General features: G+C 41.2%; 2 protein-coding genes across 4 annotated transcripts in view; one reads left to right on the top strand and one right to left on the bottom strand.

Annotated features, from left to right (window-relative positions):
* The window catches only part of LOC125881506 (cadherin-20-like), a 712,657-nt gene that overhangs the window by 88,964 nt on the left and 604,699 nt on the right, over positions 1-18,994 (top strand). The window lies entirely within an intron of this gene.
* LOC125881509 (uncharacterized) lies at positions 13,580-17,394 on the bottom strand. Of its 3 annotated transcripts, XM_049564605.1 has the most exons (7): positions 17,206-17,394; positions 16,411-16,511; positions 15,936-16,195; positions 14,816-14,941; positions 14,494-14,634; positions 14,187-14,310; positions 13,580-13,898 (listed from the first exon to the last, which is right to left on the bottom strand). In XM_049564605.1, the coding sequence occupies exons 3-7, from the start codon at positions 16,101-16,103 to the stop codon at positions 13,675-13,677; spliced, it is 783 nt and encodes a 260-aa protein (XP_049420562.1). In that variant the 5' UTR covers positions 16,104-16,195; positions 16,411-16,511; positions 17,206-17,394; the 3' UTR covers positions 13,580-13,674. The 3 variants fall into 3 exon arrangements, with proteins under 3 accessions (XP_049420562.1, XP_049420561.1, XP_049420563.1); XM_049564604.1 differs by having other exon boundaries at positions 15,936-16,511; XM_049564606.1 differs by having other exon boundaries at positions 14,230-14,310; positions 15,936-16,511.

Genomic DNA, 18,994 nt, shown 5'->3' with positions numbered 1-18,994 from the left:
GTTGTCTGCTCTGCATCTTTAATAATTTATCAATACTTACATATCCTTCCCCCTCTCCCGAGATCATCATGTTCAACAAAAGGAAGAGTGTGGTTAAGGATTTAGCAGTCTTGGCCTGTCGTCCACAGTCTGGTGGTTGACAAGGGTTATTTTCAGACAGCTCCATTTAGGCTACTGCAGAGGGTAAGTAGAAGTAAAAGAGATTTGATATAAAATACAAAAACAAACTTCACAGTGAAAATAAATGTTTTTCAAAATGGAAATGATAAGACAATGGGGAAATAATTTCAGCTTACATATCAAAACTAATTAGCCAAGTTCAGGGTTCTAACAGACAGGGGCAGGTCAAATTCAAGGACTTTTTTTCCCCAGGGATGCAATTGTTTTCTCCACAATCATCTATTGCAAAAAAACGTGTGCAGATTTATAAATAGAGCTAACACATGCTACCAGGGTCTAAAATTAACTAATTATTAATTAACTGGTTATTCATTCGTTCATCTTCTAACCGCTTCATCCTCTTGAGGGTCGCGGGGGGGCTGGAGCCTATCCCAGCTACATCGGGCGAGAGGCAGGGTACACCCTGGACAGGTCGCCAGACTATCGCAGGGCTGACACATAGAGACAGACAACCATTCACGCTCACATTCACACCTACGGACAATTTAGAGTTATCAATTAACCTAGTCCCCAATCTGCATGTCTTTGGACTGTGGGAGGAAGCCGGAGTGCCCGGAGAGAACCCACGCTGACACGGGGAGAACATGCAAACTCTGCACAGAAGGGCTCCCACGCCCGGGATCGAACTGGCAACCCTCTTGCTGTGAGGCGAGAGTGCTAACCACCACACCACCGTGCCGCCCAATTAACTGGTTATTATTATTGTAAATTTATATACAGTATATATTACATTTCTAATATGTTTCATAAAATAATTTAGCATTCTGTTCACCTCTTAAGTACTTTTTTTCAAGGACCAAGTTAAAAGATGTGTGACTTTTCAGGTATTCCAGTGTCAAATTAAAGTACTTCAAGCACCTCAAGCACCTTGTACAAACCTGGATTGGAAATTAGCACCAGCTACCAGCCAAAGGCCAGTAAAATATGCAAGTGGCAGCTAGATTTGCAACACTGGTCAGCCAAAAAAATCTATGTTAGTCTATTGAGTGGTAATTTCCAACCCTGGTACAAACCCTTGCTAATAATAATGATTGCCACAGTGGCGCCAAGGTGCGAGGTAGCAGAACTGGACGAAACTAGAACACTAGGCTCCGTATTAGCCATGTTAATATTTACACTCACTCCAAATGAGTTATGTTAGTGTTACCCATTTTGGTGTTAAAGATGCAAAGATGGATCAATAATAATAATTATGAAGTTTTGATTTGTTGATTTGTCATTGCCTGGCTAGTTGTTACAAACAAAGAAATATTTTATCTTCATTAGGAATCGTAGCTATATAGCCAGCTAGCTAACATCAGTAATGCATCCTTATGGCTGTGTGTTGGCCTAACATCACTCGACTAACGTTAGCTAGACAGCTATGTTAAAGTGCAGGTTACATTTTTAAAAAAAAAACCCAAACAGCTGCATTTCACCATTTGTGAATATGCCGAATTATTGTGTTTGTGCAGGTTTGTGCACAAACTCGAGTCTGTCAGGACATCGAGTCCACCGTTTTCCGGACAGAAAAAGGAGTGGAGTTAGTTTTCGTGCCTGGGTGCGTTTTGTGCAGGTGAAGAGGCGCAATTTCACGGCTTCATCTGTGACCAAAAACGCGGTCGTGTGCAGCGCTCATTTTGGACAGGAGGATTATGTTCCTGGCAGAGCCCGTCCGCCCTTGCACATACCCCCGAGGCGCGGAGAGGGAGACCCGAGCCTCGAGCCTCGGGGGTATGTTCGAGGGCGGGCGGGCTCAGCGGAGAGGGAGGCCTCCGTGTTTGAGACGGGAGCGGGCGGCATGAGGGTTGGTGGGCAGTGTGAGGCATGTTATGTCTGGTCTGGGGGTCAGATTCTCCACCAGAGCCTAGAAGGCATCCACCTCCCTGCAGCACATACTCTCCACAGCTGAGGACATGGGCTGGCAGTTCCCACACAAGCACCTATCATACAAAAAATTATCAGGAAATCTTCGTATCTCTCTCTCTCTCCCTCTCTCCCCTGCGGACATATTTGCGCATTAGTTGCTGTTATGGGTAAGTAGCAATAGTTATCTAATACTGGCAGAACTATTGGTAGCTTTGTTATAACCTAATACGTGATGGCAAACTTAATGTTGTGATGTGAACACAGTGTTAGACATCGTTAGCTGTCGTTAGCTAACGCTGGTCGCTCACCAAGACACCTGCCCAGTTCTCCACTGGTTCTCCTCACACCACAGCTCTATTCCTCTCCTGTGGCCTTACTTTTCCTAACCCTGATCTGTTCCTGGTCTCTTGGACGCCTAGCAGGCTCATAATTATAAGCCTGTGGGCTGTCATATGCATATGAATGTACATTTTCAACCTCTTCAGTCTCAAAACTAGTACTGGGATCCATGTTTATTGATGTTACACTCAATCGAACTCGGCCGGACTCCCTTACGCTACGTCATTTCTGGTTAGTGGGTTTTTAGATGCGGAAGCAAAATTCTCTCACAAAAACGACCCCAAAAGTCACTACAAACTACAAAGTTTCTACATCATTTTCCTACACATTTATTCACCATGGTCTCCAACCTGCAAGTTGGGCTTTAAGTTACCATATAACATATCGATATATTGATTATGTACAATATATTGATGTATTTTCAAGCAAGATATAAATTAAGAAAATACTGTTTGTATCGATATAGGGTCAAGTTGCCTCACATAAGGCACACCAGCGATCATCTCTCCTCTCACACTCTACGCACTGCTCTGCCCCACTCACTCATTCACAGGTCCTCCAACAGCACTCAGAGAGACACAGAGCTACTCCTCTGTTTAATCTGTCTGTTAATTAGTCTACAGTGTGACATCGGTCTGTATATTGCACCGCTATGCTAAAGCAGTCTGTGAGATTAATGAACACGTACAATACTGTGAGCCTTTTCCTATGTAACTTTCAGCTGCTTCTAGTCAAGCCATGTTGCACTGCTTTGTATTTCTGCTATCAGTTTAGATGCACAGTGCCACGCCGAACTGCGCACCTACTCCTTCTCCGGAGTGGGTCCAAAAGCCGGGCCACCCGCCCTCAAGCGGATGGCCTTGCCGTCTCGCCAACCAAAGCTAACCTCCGACCACCCCACTTCTTCCCATCAAACAAGCCATGCATGTGATGTGAGACTCTCCTCACCTCTGTCTGCAGGAGACCAGATAGAAATTGTGTTTAAAACTCTCTGTGTTCAGCTCTCAGTACTTTTGTAGCTTCTGACTGGAGCTCTGTGGTTTGGAGTTTAGTTTCTCTCCTGCATCTTGTTTTTACTTTAAACATCTGTTTTATTTTACTGTTTCATGTTCGCTATCAGCTGTGTTAGAAGTTGTGTGAAGTTGCTGCTGGAAAACTCAACATTTCCTTATTTTTCTGTTTTTACATAACAAAATAACAGGGGACTTTTATTTTTAAGACTCTACAGGAATTAAAAATTATTAGTGGCTTTTCTACAATTAGACAAGTCTTATAATATGGCAAGGAGGAAGAGTACAAGTAGAATGAACCACAGTGAGATGTTGATGAAGAACTGCAGACAACAGGCTCTTACTGCACCTCTGCAAACAGCTCACCTCCAACGATTTCTCTTACCTGCCCTGCTGTGGAAAAACACATGCAGCAAAAATAACGGGACTTTAGCCGTGGATCAGCTTGCAACTGAACATATAGTCCACTTAGTAAAAAATACCGGAATATATATATGTCGTGTATTGCTATTCAGCCTGAAAATATCGAGAAATGAATTTTTGTCCATATTGCCCAGATCTTGTTACCATGTTAACCTCAAATTTTAAAATTAAGGGCTCTAGTTTCCCGGCGCAGTGCAGGGTGGCGAACCTCGCACAGAGCTAGTTTCGAGCAGCGCAACCTGAGGCGCGCTCAGTTTAGTAGTTTGGCAGACCGCGGTGCGCTGAGATGGGTGTGGCGGCGCAGCAGGGGGACGTGTCGACAGATCCAGCTTGGCGTAGTGACAGTCTCGTGCCAAAAGGCTTCGCCGAAGGTGTGCTAAAAGCTCGCCAACTGAAACCAGGTCTACTGTCAGGGCAGAGGGAGTGCAGCCGGTGTAAGCCGAAGTTTGGCTGACCGGCGGACAGTGTGCACACGTCACCAAAACCTCACAGGCAGGTTTCCAGAATGTCAGGCACATTAATAATGCAATAAATACCCAAAAAAACACTATTCAATGCAACTATCTGCAATCAGCACATAAATGTATCTCTATAGCAACTGTCCCGTCACATCTGATGTCAGATCAAAGGGGATTGGCACCGTTTGGCACGTTTGGTGGAAACCCAACCTGATTTGATTAACAATTAATGAGTTCACATCCCTCTCAGCCAACCACAAACAGCCACAGCATCAGATAGGGAGTATATATTCAGCATCTGTCATCTTAGAAAAGTCAAAAGAAAAGAAACAGAGTGAGGCTGTGAGAGAGAAAGAGAGAGCGCGCGCACGAGAGAAACGCAACATTGATTTACAATTGTGGTGACCTCCTCCCAGGCTACCTTTGCATCATCAGCCCGTGGAGGTCTGCTCGCAGTTCCGTATATTCGGACACTGCGAGCTTGGACCTCCCGGACCAAAACATCAGTTTCCTCCTGGGAGAAGTTTGGCCGTCTGACACTGCTGCTCTCTTCTGCCATGGCGAATTGAGTAAACTCTCATTACACCTTTGCACGGCGCATTTAAGGGCGAGGAGAGGGGCTCATTTGATTGGTGTGATGTGTGTAAAACCCACTCCACGCCTTCTCTCCTCCCTCTTTCTGACTTGCGCAGGTAGGAGGGACGGAGGTGGGAAAGAGGAGTAGCTGTGCCAGGCGCACGGTGTGCCAAACTTGCAAAATCCACCTGGCCTGTGGCGAAGCACAGGTGCGCTGCGCCCCCGCCTCGCACGGCCTGCGAAACTAGAGCCCCACGTCTCAACCCTGCACCCAGTTTTATTCAGTCTGAATGAAAACCCCAATTGAGCCAATGTTGCCCGTTTCAGGGCTTGCTAGCTAGCTAAAGTTCGAACTGTGAAATAGTAGTCAAAACAGCCATCAAAGCGTGAGGAGAACTGGCAAATATTACAGTCTTAGTTTAGAATATGACACAACTGTAAAATGAAACATGTTAAACACACAGTCACTGTCGGAAATCTTTGCCGGAGGCAAGTTTTTTCCCTCTCTCTTTTTTCCAGAGTGTTCCACCGAGTATTGGTCTAGTGTGCTGTGATTGGCTAATATTTCCATGCTGTGATTGGCTAATAATGTAACACATACGGGTGTGTGAGAGGGTACAGCATGCAGGAATTGACACAAAGTGTGTTATTTTGCTCTTTACACATTAATTGTGTTAGAAAACAAGACATCTTTATTAAGAGTGTGGAAATCAAACAAATGATACATTTTCCGTTATTGTTGTGTTGCCTTATTTATAATATTCCTCACCAAATGTTACTGTTTGTTATCTAAATGTTTTCAGTGCTTTAAATTTTTTAAATATGTTGTGTCCCTGAGTCAACTGTCCCCCCATTACTCTGATGCAAGTCATACATTTTTGGTGGGAAAACCCTCTACAAGAATCAAAGTAAGTATTTCTCTTTAATATAAATTACAAATGTTAGTAGATCACTGTTTGACTTAATAATAATGACTGACTGATATACTGCTATATTACCTGTATACTGTTACCTGTATGCAATATTTGATTGCATTTTATAACGTTTCAGTATGGAGTTATATCAGTCTCAATATTAATAAATGCACACAGAAGGATTCACAAATACATGTTAAGATTTATATATAAATGACTCTCTCCACACAAATATTTTTAATGCACACACATATATTTGGCATTTTATATAAATGTAAAAAAAATCCACAAATAACCAAAAAAGTTTCACAAATGTATTTCTGATGCACACACAAATATTTATTGTTTTAAACATATGCAATAAAAATCCACAAATATATGTATTTTTATATATTTTATTTATTTATATATTGTATTTAAAAAGTATTTGCAATTTTCATCAAAACATATGTGGATGTTGATACATTCATATACAAATGCTTTTATTTTGTGAACCTCCGCGCATTTGTGTGTGAATCTTTTTGAGACTCCCCTGACGTGACCCGATCCACAAATGCATTTTTTCTACCAAGGGGATATAGGTAGCCAATCAGATGTCTCCTTCCTCTTCAGCCAATCACATGAGCATCCCGCCACCACCACCACCACGCTGTTGACCTTGAAGAAGGTCAAGAGCGTATGGTCAAGAGGTGTAAATTGCAGCATGGCGGTAAGTGTATCCACTTGTTGTAAATCATGACTCTTTATTGAATTATTAGTGATTGGTTTTCCTAAGGTGTGTGGTAGCCCAGTTAGTTAGCAAATTATCTGAAACTTGCTTAGTTGGTATAATTGCACCATGTAACTGACGCTAACGTAAGAGTAAGAGTAAGATACATGTTAAAGCATAACGTTACGTTAAAGCACAGCGGCACCCCCTCTCCCCATGCAATTTATTCACACATTAATATATTTTTTCGAGCAATTAGCTAAGGTTTGTATGGTCTCATGTCTGTAATAGCTGCTGGTTTCGACCAGGGTGTCCAGATGTCCCGCTCTGAGCGGGACTGCACAGTATTTTTAGCACCTTTCCCTCATCCCACATAATGAGAAGACAAACCACTGCAAGACAGACGCTTTTCTTAATTCTGGCTTTTATTCAGTGGCTGCGAAGACAGCGGTTAAGGTTGTCATCACGGGGCTGTATCTGATACCAGTCTGTTTACATTTCGGTCAAGTGCTGGTGAACCCCTCACTGTCGTCTGCTAAGCTAAGTGGCTACCGGATAGCAAAGAACTGTGTGATTAATGTTAACGTCGCTAAAAGGGAAAATAAAGTGTTGACTGCTTTAGTGGAACTAGTTTAGGTTTAATGGACAGTGGGTAATAATCCACAGGAATGTAGAATATAGTAAATTTAGCGAGTGACAGAGCAACACTGAATGGAGGAAAGAGAGTTGGAAATGGCAATGCGCTACGAGGGAGAGGAGGGGAGAGAGAAGAGAGGAGAGGAGAGAGAAGAGAGGAGAGCAGAGAGAGGAGAGGAGAGGAAAGAGAAGAGAGGAGAGCAGAGGAGAGGAGAGAGAAGAGAGGAGAGGAGAGGAAAGAGAAGAGAGGAGAGCAGAGAGAGGAGAGGAGGGGAGAGAGAAGAGAGGAGAGAGAAGAGAGGAGATTTTAAGGCTTAAGCTCCAACATTACTTTAACATTATAGTGAATAGAATTGGTTGTTGATAAATTGAAGTTGTCATTTTGTGCTGTTGCGTGAGCTAACTGTCATCATTGACCTATCCACATTTGTCATGTTTTCTTTATTTATCTCCTAGGAATCATTGAAGTGGAACATACTTCAGAGACTGCACGACCGATTAGTACACATCTTGGAGAGAGAACCCCTGGACATTGAAGGGTTACAGTTTGTGTGCCGTCAGGATTTAGTTTTATTGAGTACTCTATGTGGCATAGCTGATGTAGGAGATCATATACTTACTGCACTTACAGATCTTAATACTGTCATCCAGGAGCAGAGAGAGAACAGTCATCTGTGACACTAGATTTTGAAAGGGGTTCTCGTGGGCGTCCACGTTTGACAGTGTCAGTTGAGACTCTCACACACCTAATTGAGCTTGGACTGCCATCAAATTGTATTGCCAGACTCCTTGGTGTGTCTAGAGCAACACTATTTAGGCGGATGGCCGAAAACAATCTGTCTGTATCAGCCACATACAGTGACTGCTGTGACAATGAATTAGATGTATTGGTCACAGAAATTAAAACAACAATGCCAGATGCTGGATACAGAGTAGTCCAAGGTGCTCTTCTCTCACTTGGACACAGAGTGCAATGGGACCGAGTGTTTGCGTCCATGCATCGTGTGGACAGTGCTGGTGTGCTCTCCACGATGACCCGCCTGGGATGTGTGGTGAGGAGGACCTACACGGTTCCTTATCCAAAGTACATGGTCCATGTTGACACCAATCACAAGCTTATTAGGTATGTCTTTATGCTATCTGTGTGTTAACTGTTAATTTTACCTCTATACATTCCAGGTGTGTGTGTGTACTCATAACTCAACAAGCGTTCATCTGATCAAATTCACACTTGGTGAGTGTTTTGCTGAGGACCGAAGGGAGTGTAGTGTGAAGTCGATCAGATGAGCATTTCTTGAGAACACTGCAAACAGCACTTGAAGGAATACTCCGACGATTTGGGAGTTAAGCGCTTTCTCTATTGTTTTCATAGTGAGACAACATGATCAATATCTTTTTTTTGTGTCTGTGCGTCCAGTGGCTTGTTCAAGCTGTTAGCATCACGGCTTAACTTAGTGCAAATCATTGCAGTGGGTAGGAATCAGTAACTTTTGTGTTGAAAGTGAACAACATAAACCTTACAGAAACCCCGAAGCTGGTGTTTTTACATGTGCATTTATAATAAACATTTTTAAACAATAATTCGAAAAATGAGAGTCCTTTTTACTGTAGTTGTTTTAGAAGAAGTTTGATACACAGAACCATAGTGTTTCTGTCATGCGCTGTGATCCGGGGAGCCAAACACCAGTGACACACTGTAGTTCTACATATCGAATTTCTTCTAAAGGACTAAAAAGGACTCTCCTTTTTCAAATTAATGTTTAAAAATCTTGATTTTAAATGCACATGCAAAAACGCCAGCTTCAGGGTTTCTGTAAGGTTTATTTTGTTCACTATAACCGAGTAGGCTACTGACTCCTATCCACTGCAATGATTAAGCTAAGCCGCAACGCTAACAGCTGGAAGCCAGCCACTGGACGTACAGACAAAAAAAGATATTGATCATGTTGTCTCACTATGAAAAAGATAGATTAAGAGCAGAGCTTTGAAATCTGTGGAGTATTCCTTTAGTTTTAGCTTTCGTTTGGCTTGAAAACAACTCTGTCTTGTAATGTTACATTATTATTTCATAGTGTGGTGAATGTACAGGACAGGTTACAACTTGTCCATAAGAGCATTTTGGAGTTGTTGGATTGTGTATTTCATTAGTTTTGAGGGACGAAGTGACTTGTAGCCTACCATTCACTGAGCAGAGTGCATCTCTGTCCCACCGGCTCTCAAAACAACAGCTGCTGATAATTAAAGGGAATGTACCTACTTATGTGACTCTAGGGATTACGGCAATAGACCAAATTGCCAAAATGCTCGGCCCACTGTTAACAGCCATGCTATCCAAACAAGCAGTAATGGGAGCCAAGTAATTGACCTATTCTGAATGGTTATGGCCCGAATGGACAATACAATGTTTTTGTTATCATGATTTTTTTTTTAAATTATATAAAATAAACACAATATTGAACTTTATTCAAAAGCATGATAAATTGATCTTGTCCTGCTTAATTACCCAGAGATATTGTATCGTAAGACCTATGCTGTTAGAGATGTATTGGGTTTGGGATTTTCTTCTTAACTTGTCTTTTTTTAAAATCCTAGGTACAACTTTGTCATTTTTGGGGGAATAGACGGGTATTCAAGGAAGGTAAGACTTTTCACTGCTATGGATCAAACAAAGTTAAGGCCAAGCCAGAGTCCACAAAGCAATGTTACTAAACATCCCCGTTTGGCTGTTAAAGAACTTTTATCAGTTGCCAGTAAAACTAATTCTGCAAGGTACTGATGTGGTGTTCTATTTGTGCTTGTATGTGTAGATTATGTACCTGAAGGTAGCAGACAACAACAGGTCTGACAACCACTTGGCCTTCTTCAATGAAGCTGTAAGGGAACATGGATTTCCTCTGAGGTATTCACATTTTTTCTAATGTAATTATTTGTATGATTGCAAACCGATCCATAATTTTGATGCTTATCAAATTGGTTACAAACCCATAAACCTAATAAACATTTAATAGCAAATACTACAGTGCTTTGCTGTAGTTCCAATGAGCCTAGTCTTTAAATGTGACAGCTAGAGTATACAAGTTCAAACAAACACTACCACATACCTTTCCAGAACAATGCACTCTGAAAGTTGTACTGACACAGCTATGTGTTTCTAGGACAAAACGAAAATCTCTACAATCTTGCAATTACATGGGCTAATATTAAGTCATTCTCGTCTCTGACATAACTGAAGTAGAGCATAACCTCACACATAGACTTAAATGAGTGTATATGAATACTTTTGTTTTAATGCATTTGAGGGGAATTATCACTAACTTTGATTTTGTATCATTGCATGCCATACCAACATCAAGCCAGTTTAAACAGAAATGGATGTGATAACACATAGAACAGAGGACTGGTGTATCCATCAGTGGTATAGATATAGAGCATCTTTGTAGATGTAGCAAGATGAAAATGGCATAACACATGACATACTCAAATGTCTTTTGTCAATAACCCTAACCCATTCAATTTACTGTCATATAGACTAAAGATTATGTTTACTGTCAGAAAAAACACATTTGAAAAGTTGGGATCAGAATTTCAACTTTTAAAAACTGACAAATGATTAATTGATCAATTATATGATTTTCCAGTACTAAGGTTTTTAGATCAGTGATCACAGGATTGGTTTACCTTGAGCCATGTTTTAAGTGTTTTAAAAATGCTTAAGGTTGTGATTTGCATGAGTGGGAATTGAGTGCCACTTATCTGCTGCACTTATCAAATGGAACCTGTCATATGTTTGTGATGCTTGAACTACACACCTGTATTACACACCTGTACTTAACAATTCTGCATAATTATGTACTTGATGATGCATACTATTATTTTATCTTTTTAGAGTGAGAGGAGATCACGGCGGAGAAAATGTAGGTGTGGCAGAACTGATGTTCTCAGTTCGTGGAACTGACATCAACAGCTTCACTGCAGGGAAAAGCGTTCACAGTCAACGGTGAGTTAAAACTGATTTTGGAGGTTTTTAAGATATTTATTCTCCAGATTCCCTTTCACAAACATATATAAACAGTTATTAGAACCAAAAAAATAGCATAGAAATTTAATGGCCATGATTATGAACATTTCAAAGCAAAATATTTTTTTTAAACTCCATGGTGTTAGAAATACGGCAACTGATTCAATGGGTGGGGCAAAGTGAACAGTTCCTTGAAGGATTTTTACATACATTGAATTACAAATGTCTCTTCCCCCTTTTTTCAAATACAGAATTGAACGGCTCTGGCGTGATGTGTTCATGAGTGTCACAGGAGTTTATTACAACATCCTGCACTCTCTTGAGGAACACCACCTCCTGGACATCAGCAACATCCAGCACATATTCTGCTGCCACTACGTGTTCCGGCCACGCATCCAAGCCAGCTTGGACGTCTTCACTGAGGCATGGGCCAACCATCCCATCAGGACAGAATAAAACCTGACACCCAATCAGTTGTGGCAGGTGGGCCAGGCCCTAAATCCTGTTACTGATCCAGAGGTAATTTATGCATTTGTTAAAGGAATAGTTCACCCAAAAATGAAAATTCAGTCATTATCTACTCACCCCTGTGCTGATAAGACGTCTGGTGTAGTTTTTTTTAATCCAACGAGCACCGCTGGGGTACATTTATTTGTTTTTTGCCAGTGGTCCCACAGATGTCCATTGTTTGGAAATTTACTGAAAGCTATTCCCCCGGTGGTACTCCAGCAGTGCTCATTGGATTGAAAAACTACTCCTGACGTCTCCGATCCCATGTCCCCCACTATAGCAAACTTTGGTGCATATTTTTGCACACCCAGGAATCTTATAGTGCTTTTCATACTGATTCACACATCAATATTTTTAAGGCCCCTATGTAAATGTAAAGGTTTAATATATGTAATGTTGATACACAATCTGTTTTTGACAGGGTATACTCATACCAGAGATTGACTGGGAGGAGAGTGGCTATATGAATGAGCCTCATCCTGGAGTCAATGCTCCTGCACTGGACTGTCCTCTCTCTCATGAGGAAATACAGCAACTGCAGGCCAACATCGACCCCCTGCAACAGTCGGACTGTTTGGGAGTGGACATTTATCCCAACACTGTCCAGTACATAGACAATTTAATCCAGGCAAGATGAGAGAGAGAGAGAGAGAGAGAGAGAGAGAGAGAGAGAGCCCTCACACAATCTGGACACACCAAATTATGGACAAGCAAAAAGAACATTACATTAACTATTGCACATCTAACACAAAAACGCAAAGCAAACTTCATTACATATCTACATTTTTCTTTATTCATTTTCTTTTTTCCCATACTTTTCTGACTTACTTTTATTATTGTACTTGTATTATTGAATTATTTGTGAATTTGTAATGGCTTTGGCAATATTGTTAGTCATGCCAATAAAGCTTATTAAATTGAAATTGAAATTGAGAGAGAGACAGAGTCACAATCCATGCTTACACACACGCTACAATAGCTCTTGTCTGGGCTGTAGGCATATAGCAACGTAATTAGGTCTGTTTTGAGCTGATAGAGGAGCAGTAATGTGATACACACACATGCTTCTGTGATTAAAGACAAAGCCAATGGCAAAAAGAGAGCAAAAAGAGAGAAAAAAGCAGCAGCACTAGAAGAGCAGAAGAAGAAGAAGAAGGGAGCAAAAAGGGAACAAAAATAAAGATTAGGGTTAGGTTTTTTTAGGGTTAGATTTTAGTTAATATTTAAGATGTAAGAAATCAAATACATATCCAGTTTTCAATTTCTGAAATATCTAACCAAAAATTCACCGTTTTCATGATATTTAAAGTATTTGAGATGCATGTTTATATCACAATACATTAATAGATCTGTAAATTCTATTAAGAAATGGCTTAAAATAACCACACCATATTCCATCACACAGTTTTTTTCTTTTATTATGAACAAACAAATACATCTCTGCATAACTAGGTGGGGAGTACATGTAACAGCCCTCTGACATGAGGCCAACATGGAGTAACTTCAAAACTACATTGTATCTGAAGGTTACCAGAGGTTGACAATTTGGTTGCAGAAACATGGAGAATTCACTGTACTTCTCATTTTATAACCTCAGTAAACTTTTTCAGTAAACTTTTAAAACTTACTTCCTCAATTTTGTTGTAGCTCTTCCCCTCCTTCCCACTCTTGCCTTCCTCCGCCTTCCTTCTTTTCTCTCTCTCTCTTCCTCCTTTCCTTCCTTGCCTCCTTCCTCCTTTGTTTCCATCCTCTTTTCCTTTTTCCCCTCTGTCCCTCTTTCCTCCATCCTTTCTTTCCTCCCTCCTTCCTCCATCCCTCCTTTCCTTCCTTCCTCCCTCTGTCTTTATTTTTTTCCTCCCTCTTCCCTTCCTCCTCCATCCTTCCTTCTTTCCTCTCTTTCTTCCCTCCTTCCCCCTTTCTGACGATTCAACTCGATCCTTCTCCACTCCTCCCTCATGTCCAACAAGTAACTTCTGTGCGCACATTTTGAACATGGCGCTTTTCATATCCCCAAACTATTGGCCTAAAAGCCAGAGTCCACAAAGCAATGCCATCACACCAACACAAGCCCAAATCCAGAAACACTTGATTTGAGGGCCATGACCAAGTCCTGGTGAAACTTCTGGTAATTTTGGTAGTGGTCAGGGAGCCTCAACTTGTGGAAACAGGTGAGAGCCACTGGGTAAGTTGAGGTTACAACCTCAACTTTGAGATTTGATGGTGGCAGCTCCCACCCAACCCAGAACCTCACGAGGTTGCGCAGGTCCTCCTGTGACGCTATGGAAGAAAAACATTTATTTGACACCTCCAAAGTATTCATCAGAACATGAAATTTGAGCACATAAAATGTACAAAATATCAAATACACCACAAGGGGGAGGATACACCATGGTATTAACCTTGCATGTTGACTAACTGTTGAGGTATATGTAATGCAACTATTTAATAATAAACTGTACTTACAGTATGTGCAATTTAGAGATGTGTACTGTGCTGTATGCTGTTTTTTTTCCACAACTTTATTCCTCTACAAAATGAGATAACAGCTGCAATAGAAAACGGTACCTCCCTGGATGAATTTGCGCAAAAATCCAGTGACAAGACTGACTTTTTCCAGTGGAATGCGATCGTCGTCGTCATCATCACTGTCATAGTTAGGTTGTGGCCACTGAATGTGCTGCATCACAAGCTACAGGGGATCAAATACATGGTTCATGTTAGATTGAAACTGGTTAGATGCTGCTGAATGATCTTAAATCGTACAGCATTGATTTTAGATGTACACACCAACACATTTCATAAATGAAATTACACAGTATTTGCAAACAAATCACAACAATAATAAATACAATAAAGACACAAGGCAGCATACCTGTGGATTGAGTTCCTCAGTAGACTCCCTCGGGAAAATGATGTGGTGAACATCTGGTCTAGCTGAAAGAAGTGGCCAGATGCCTGTTTCTTTCAGCCCTTTGTGGATTTGTTTGATAGGCTGCTTAACACGTTTAAGTACCTGCAAAAAGAATTGACAGACAGAAGGCAACAATTACTCTAAGGCACTGCGTGGGTGTAAAGATATAGTAGATTATATGACATGAAACACGGCACAGCTCCAATACCCATCTTAACTGGTTAGACCGTCATGTTACCATAATATTGTTTGACTAAGATAATAGTTAAAAATGATTACTAACAGCATGTGAAAGCAGTTCCTGGAACAGCCAGTCACGATTGTTGGCAGTGGGAACAGGAAGATCCCATGACAGGCACAGATCAGTCAAGCGGGAGTTTTCTTCGGCAGTAAGTTCTGCATTCTTGAGCTAAAACAGGTACAAATTCACAAAAAAGTGCAAGAATTTCTGAATTACCGTACATCAGAAGTTATCGCAATCAAAAAAAGGCAAAGAAGTACAGTCAAGCCAACATCATGAGTAAATCACAGGTATACAAAAATCTATGGAAATCACATCTTGCCAGACATCTAAGCACTGTCTCATGTATTCCATCTATTTGATGAAGTGTGACATAAACACACATATCATGGTGCTCTTCGGGTGCATCAGTGGCTTGATCGGCCCAAGGGTGTCCTGATGGCTTTTACCTTTGTGCGTCATGATGTCTCTCATGTTGTGAGGAGCGGCTACAGCATCCCATACATTTTGTGAAATTGCTCTGCTTGTGGTTTTTGTAATAGTTGTTTTATGGGAGTGGGTTATCAGCCCTCAGCCCAACCCCCAACCTGGAGGACCAGGGGATCACACTTCGACTGGTCTCTACCCTTCGACCTGTTCAGCGTGGGTAACCCTACCAGGACTAAAAGACTCCTGCTGACATAGCTCTAGGGGTCATGGAGACACACAAACCGGCCCACCATGTTAAGGTGGTGATCCCTTTTGGGGGTAAACACACATATAGTAACTAGAAAATGCCATTTCTGAAGAAACTGCAGTGTGAATGTTGTCTGCTGAAAAGCTGGAGCCAAATTTGGATAGCTGAAGCTAAACTGAAGTGCTAAATTTAAGTTAAGATGAAGTAGCTGAAGCACAGAAGGAGGGAGGGAAAGAAAGGAAGAAAGACAGAAAGAAAGAGGTAGGGAGGGAGGAAGGATGGATGGTGGGAAGGAAAGAAGGAAGGAGGGAGGGAAGGAAGGAATAGAGGAAGAAAGACAGAAAGAAAGAAGTAGAGAAGGAGGGAGGGAGAGAGGAAGGATGGATGGAAGGAAGAAAGGGAGGAGGGAAGGAAAGAATAAATGAGGGAGGAAAGAAAGAAAGAATATTGGTGTAGGACATGCCAACATTTAACCAAGTTACTCACAAAAACAATTGTTTCTCGATGATCAAGATCAGGGCAGTCCTGCAAGGTCAGAGCTGATGTAGCAGTGTCGGCGCTCCCACTAGTCAATAGAGTGACCACAGGCAGACTGACGCCAGAGAAACCAAAACCAGAATGCAGGAAAGAATGGCCTATCATCCGACCTGCCATCTGAAAAAGGTTGCTCTGCTGAAGTACAGCAGCTGCAGATGGAACGCGATGTTCTTTTTCACTCCCAAAAAGGGTTCTAAGAGGAGCACTGCCTAAAAAGAAAAGGAGAAAAAATGTGTTTATATACCAGTGCATATTTAAGTAGGTCCATCTCACATTCTGTACTTTGAATATGAACTGATATTCACACGATACAGAGCTCAGAGGTATAAAATGAAATTGTTTTTAGAACTCCTTTGTGCCTGTATCTGTTGGAATTTTAAGGATTAGTGTAAAATGCTGTAAGCAGAGGTTATAGAGGATGTACTGCTGTCCAAACACCTAAATTTATAGTGAAGTCAGTCTTCAGTTTCTCCATGGTCATTGAAACAACATGTCGGTTGACACCTTCGCCGACTGCTGCATCTCCTTGAAAATAAAGATAACTTCAGATTAAAACCACAAAAAAAATAAATGATATCCAATATACAGTTACTAAGACACAGCATGGCTATTGATCTAGCATGTATTGGCTTTTCTACTACACCAACATATGCAACAACTTTGGTCTTTCATGTTTTAAATGGAATAGTTTAATTTTGATGAAAATTCAATCATTATCAACTCGCACTTATGCTGATGAAAGGTACATTCTAGCTTACAGCCACTAACGAGCATATGCACACTGGATGAAATGGTGTGTGAGCATGGTGAACGCATGTGCAAGTGCAGCTCTGAGCTGTGCTGCAGCAGTGAAGATTTACGGTAGGCAAAAAAACAAATTACTTTTTTCTCAGCTATTCATAGAGTGGCTTTCGTAGACTTGGATCAAGGCACTTTTCGAGGCATTTTTAGATTTTTGTTTTGTTTTGGTTGTTTAATGTTTTTTCAGTAGTTCCATAGTGACCTTTATGTGACAAAGCTGCAAGCTGTTTTCCTGTGAATCTCTAGGAGGATTTTATGGATTCAAAATATAATGACTGAATTTTCATTGAAACTATTCCTTTATGAAATATACATCTTTTATGCAAGTAAACAAACAGTCAACAAACAACAGTCAAAATTCATTCCATCTATAAAAGAAACAAAACAAAAAAACAAGTTACACTGTTTTCAGTAATACCTGTCAGCTTGCACTTGAAAGGAGCGGCCCAGTTAACATTATACTTCTTATAGAAGGACATCAGTGAACTGTCCTGTTCTTCCACTGTGTGAAACATGTTGACTGACAGAAAGAGGCGTGGACATTATGAGTTCCGGTCCAGTAGTTCTTCTAGGAACAACCGACATGCTGTTTGGGGATCTTCCTCATTCAGCCATGCTGAAAATTTAATTAAAAAAAAAATAAAAGTTGTTGGTGCAAAGGAACTTCCAAATTGGATACTCATTTCAGCGTCTATTCCAGAGTCAAACTAAATTTGTTGTCTCGACAGTAACCTTTTGGAAGCCCAGCACTGTAAAGCAATATGCTGTGGTAGGTACTTGGTATTAATATTACTTTTTTGATCATTGTTTTGTGTTTGTGAGTGATCACTTTAATGCATTTACAGCCTCAAAAATGGTCCGGTTTCAAACTACCATCTAAACTACAGTATCTTAATAAAAAGAAAACTGCATATGGAGCCAGAGTGTGTGACACTGTTTTTTTCTTCCAGTTCCAAACGACACCATGGCAGCAGTTGTTATGGATAAATTATCTGCTGAAACTGGCATTGGTGATCGTGGAACAGAGGGTCCTGGCAAATCCTCGTCCCTTGTTGGACTGGCTGCTTCACTGGAGTGAGCTATGTCCATTCGTAGGACAACCAAAAACAACAAAAAAACAGGTTACAAGAAGAACATGTGAATGGGAAACAGAAAAACCATGAGTTGTGGTTATCTATTTATTACATAAATGTCTTCCTGCATATAGTATTTATACTAAGTCATGTATGAGGTGTGGGCAAAAAGAGGCAGGGTTGCTCCTGTTGTGAATGACTGACACACCACACAATAATGGACTTTTAGCAGGTTCGAGCCATAACCCTTTTGAGTAGGTGTGCAAAGTTTCCTTGCTCTATCACCATCAGCACTTACATTACACATGCCTTTGCCTTTGTGCATTTCAAGCACCATCTGTGATGTATGCTGGATCAATGCTGCTACATCACCAAAACAGCAAGCCGTCAGCTCAAACTTCATTTGGAGAACAGAGAGAAGTCACAGGGAGACAAACTGTATCATTGTACTAATCTCCAATGACCTCTCTTAGGGCCAATCCCAATTGTACCCTTAACACATTGTGTAACCCCTTAGCCCTTGGTTTTGCGCACTCACGTCAAGTGAAGGGGTGTCACAATTCTCCATAAGGTTAAGGGATAGGGGAAGGGGAAGGGCTAGACAGCCCTTGAAACGAAGACAAACTCGGACCTCACTTGAAACCAAGGGATAGAGAAAAAGCAGCCAAAGCGGGCTATAGATGTGTATATATTCGTAATTATTATAATTAATTACATTATGACAGTCACATTTTTGTCATATTCCATCTTGTGTTGCTATATATAATGCAACCAGGTTCACTGAAGCTTTTTTTTGAATCGCTAATTTGTCATCCGCCGTTGTGCATTGTAATCGTTATTTATCATGACGGCCCGCACTGCACTGTGGTGCACTGACCAGTGGTCAAACAAACCGGTGTAGTACACACACGCAACAGCGTGTACATCAACGAGACTGCACACTTACTCACAAGGGTTATGGGTGGAACCAGCAAAATGGCAATAACTGTGTTGTGCGCCATTCGTTCACAACAGGATCAGTCCTGCATCTTGTTGCTTGCACCTCGTATAATCAGATGAAAGCTTAGACAGTATGTAGATCTCGTCTGATTGCAATTACAAATGTGCAACACATGCTCTGATGCAGCCACTGCA

The sequence above is a fragment of the Epinephelus fuscoguttatus genome, linkage group LG21, assembly GCF_011397635.1.
Source record: "Epinephelus fuscoguttatus linkage group LG21, E.fuscoguttatus.final_Chr_v1".
Classification (NCBI taxonomy): domain Eukaryota; kingdom Metazoa; phylum Chordata; class Actinopteri; order Perciformes; family Serranidae; genus Epinephelus; species Epinephelus fuscoguttatus.
This window is presented reverse-complemented; position numbering and strand designations above follow the sequence as displayed.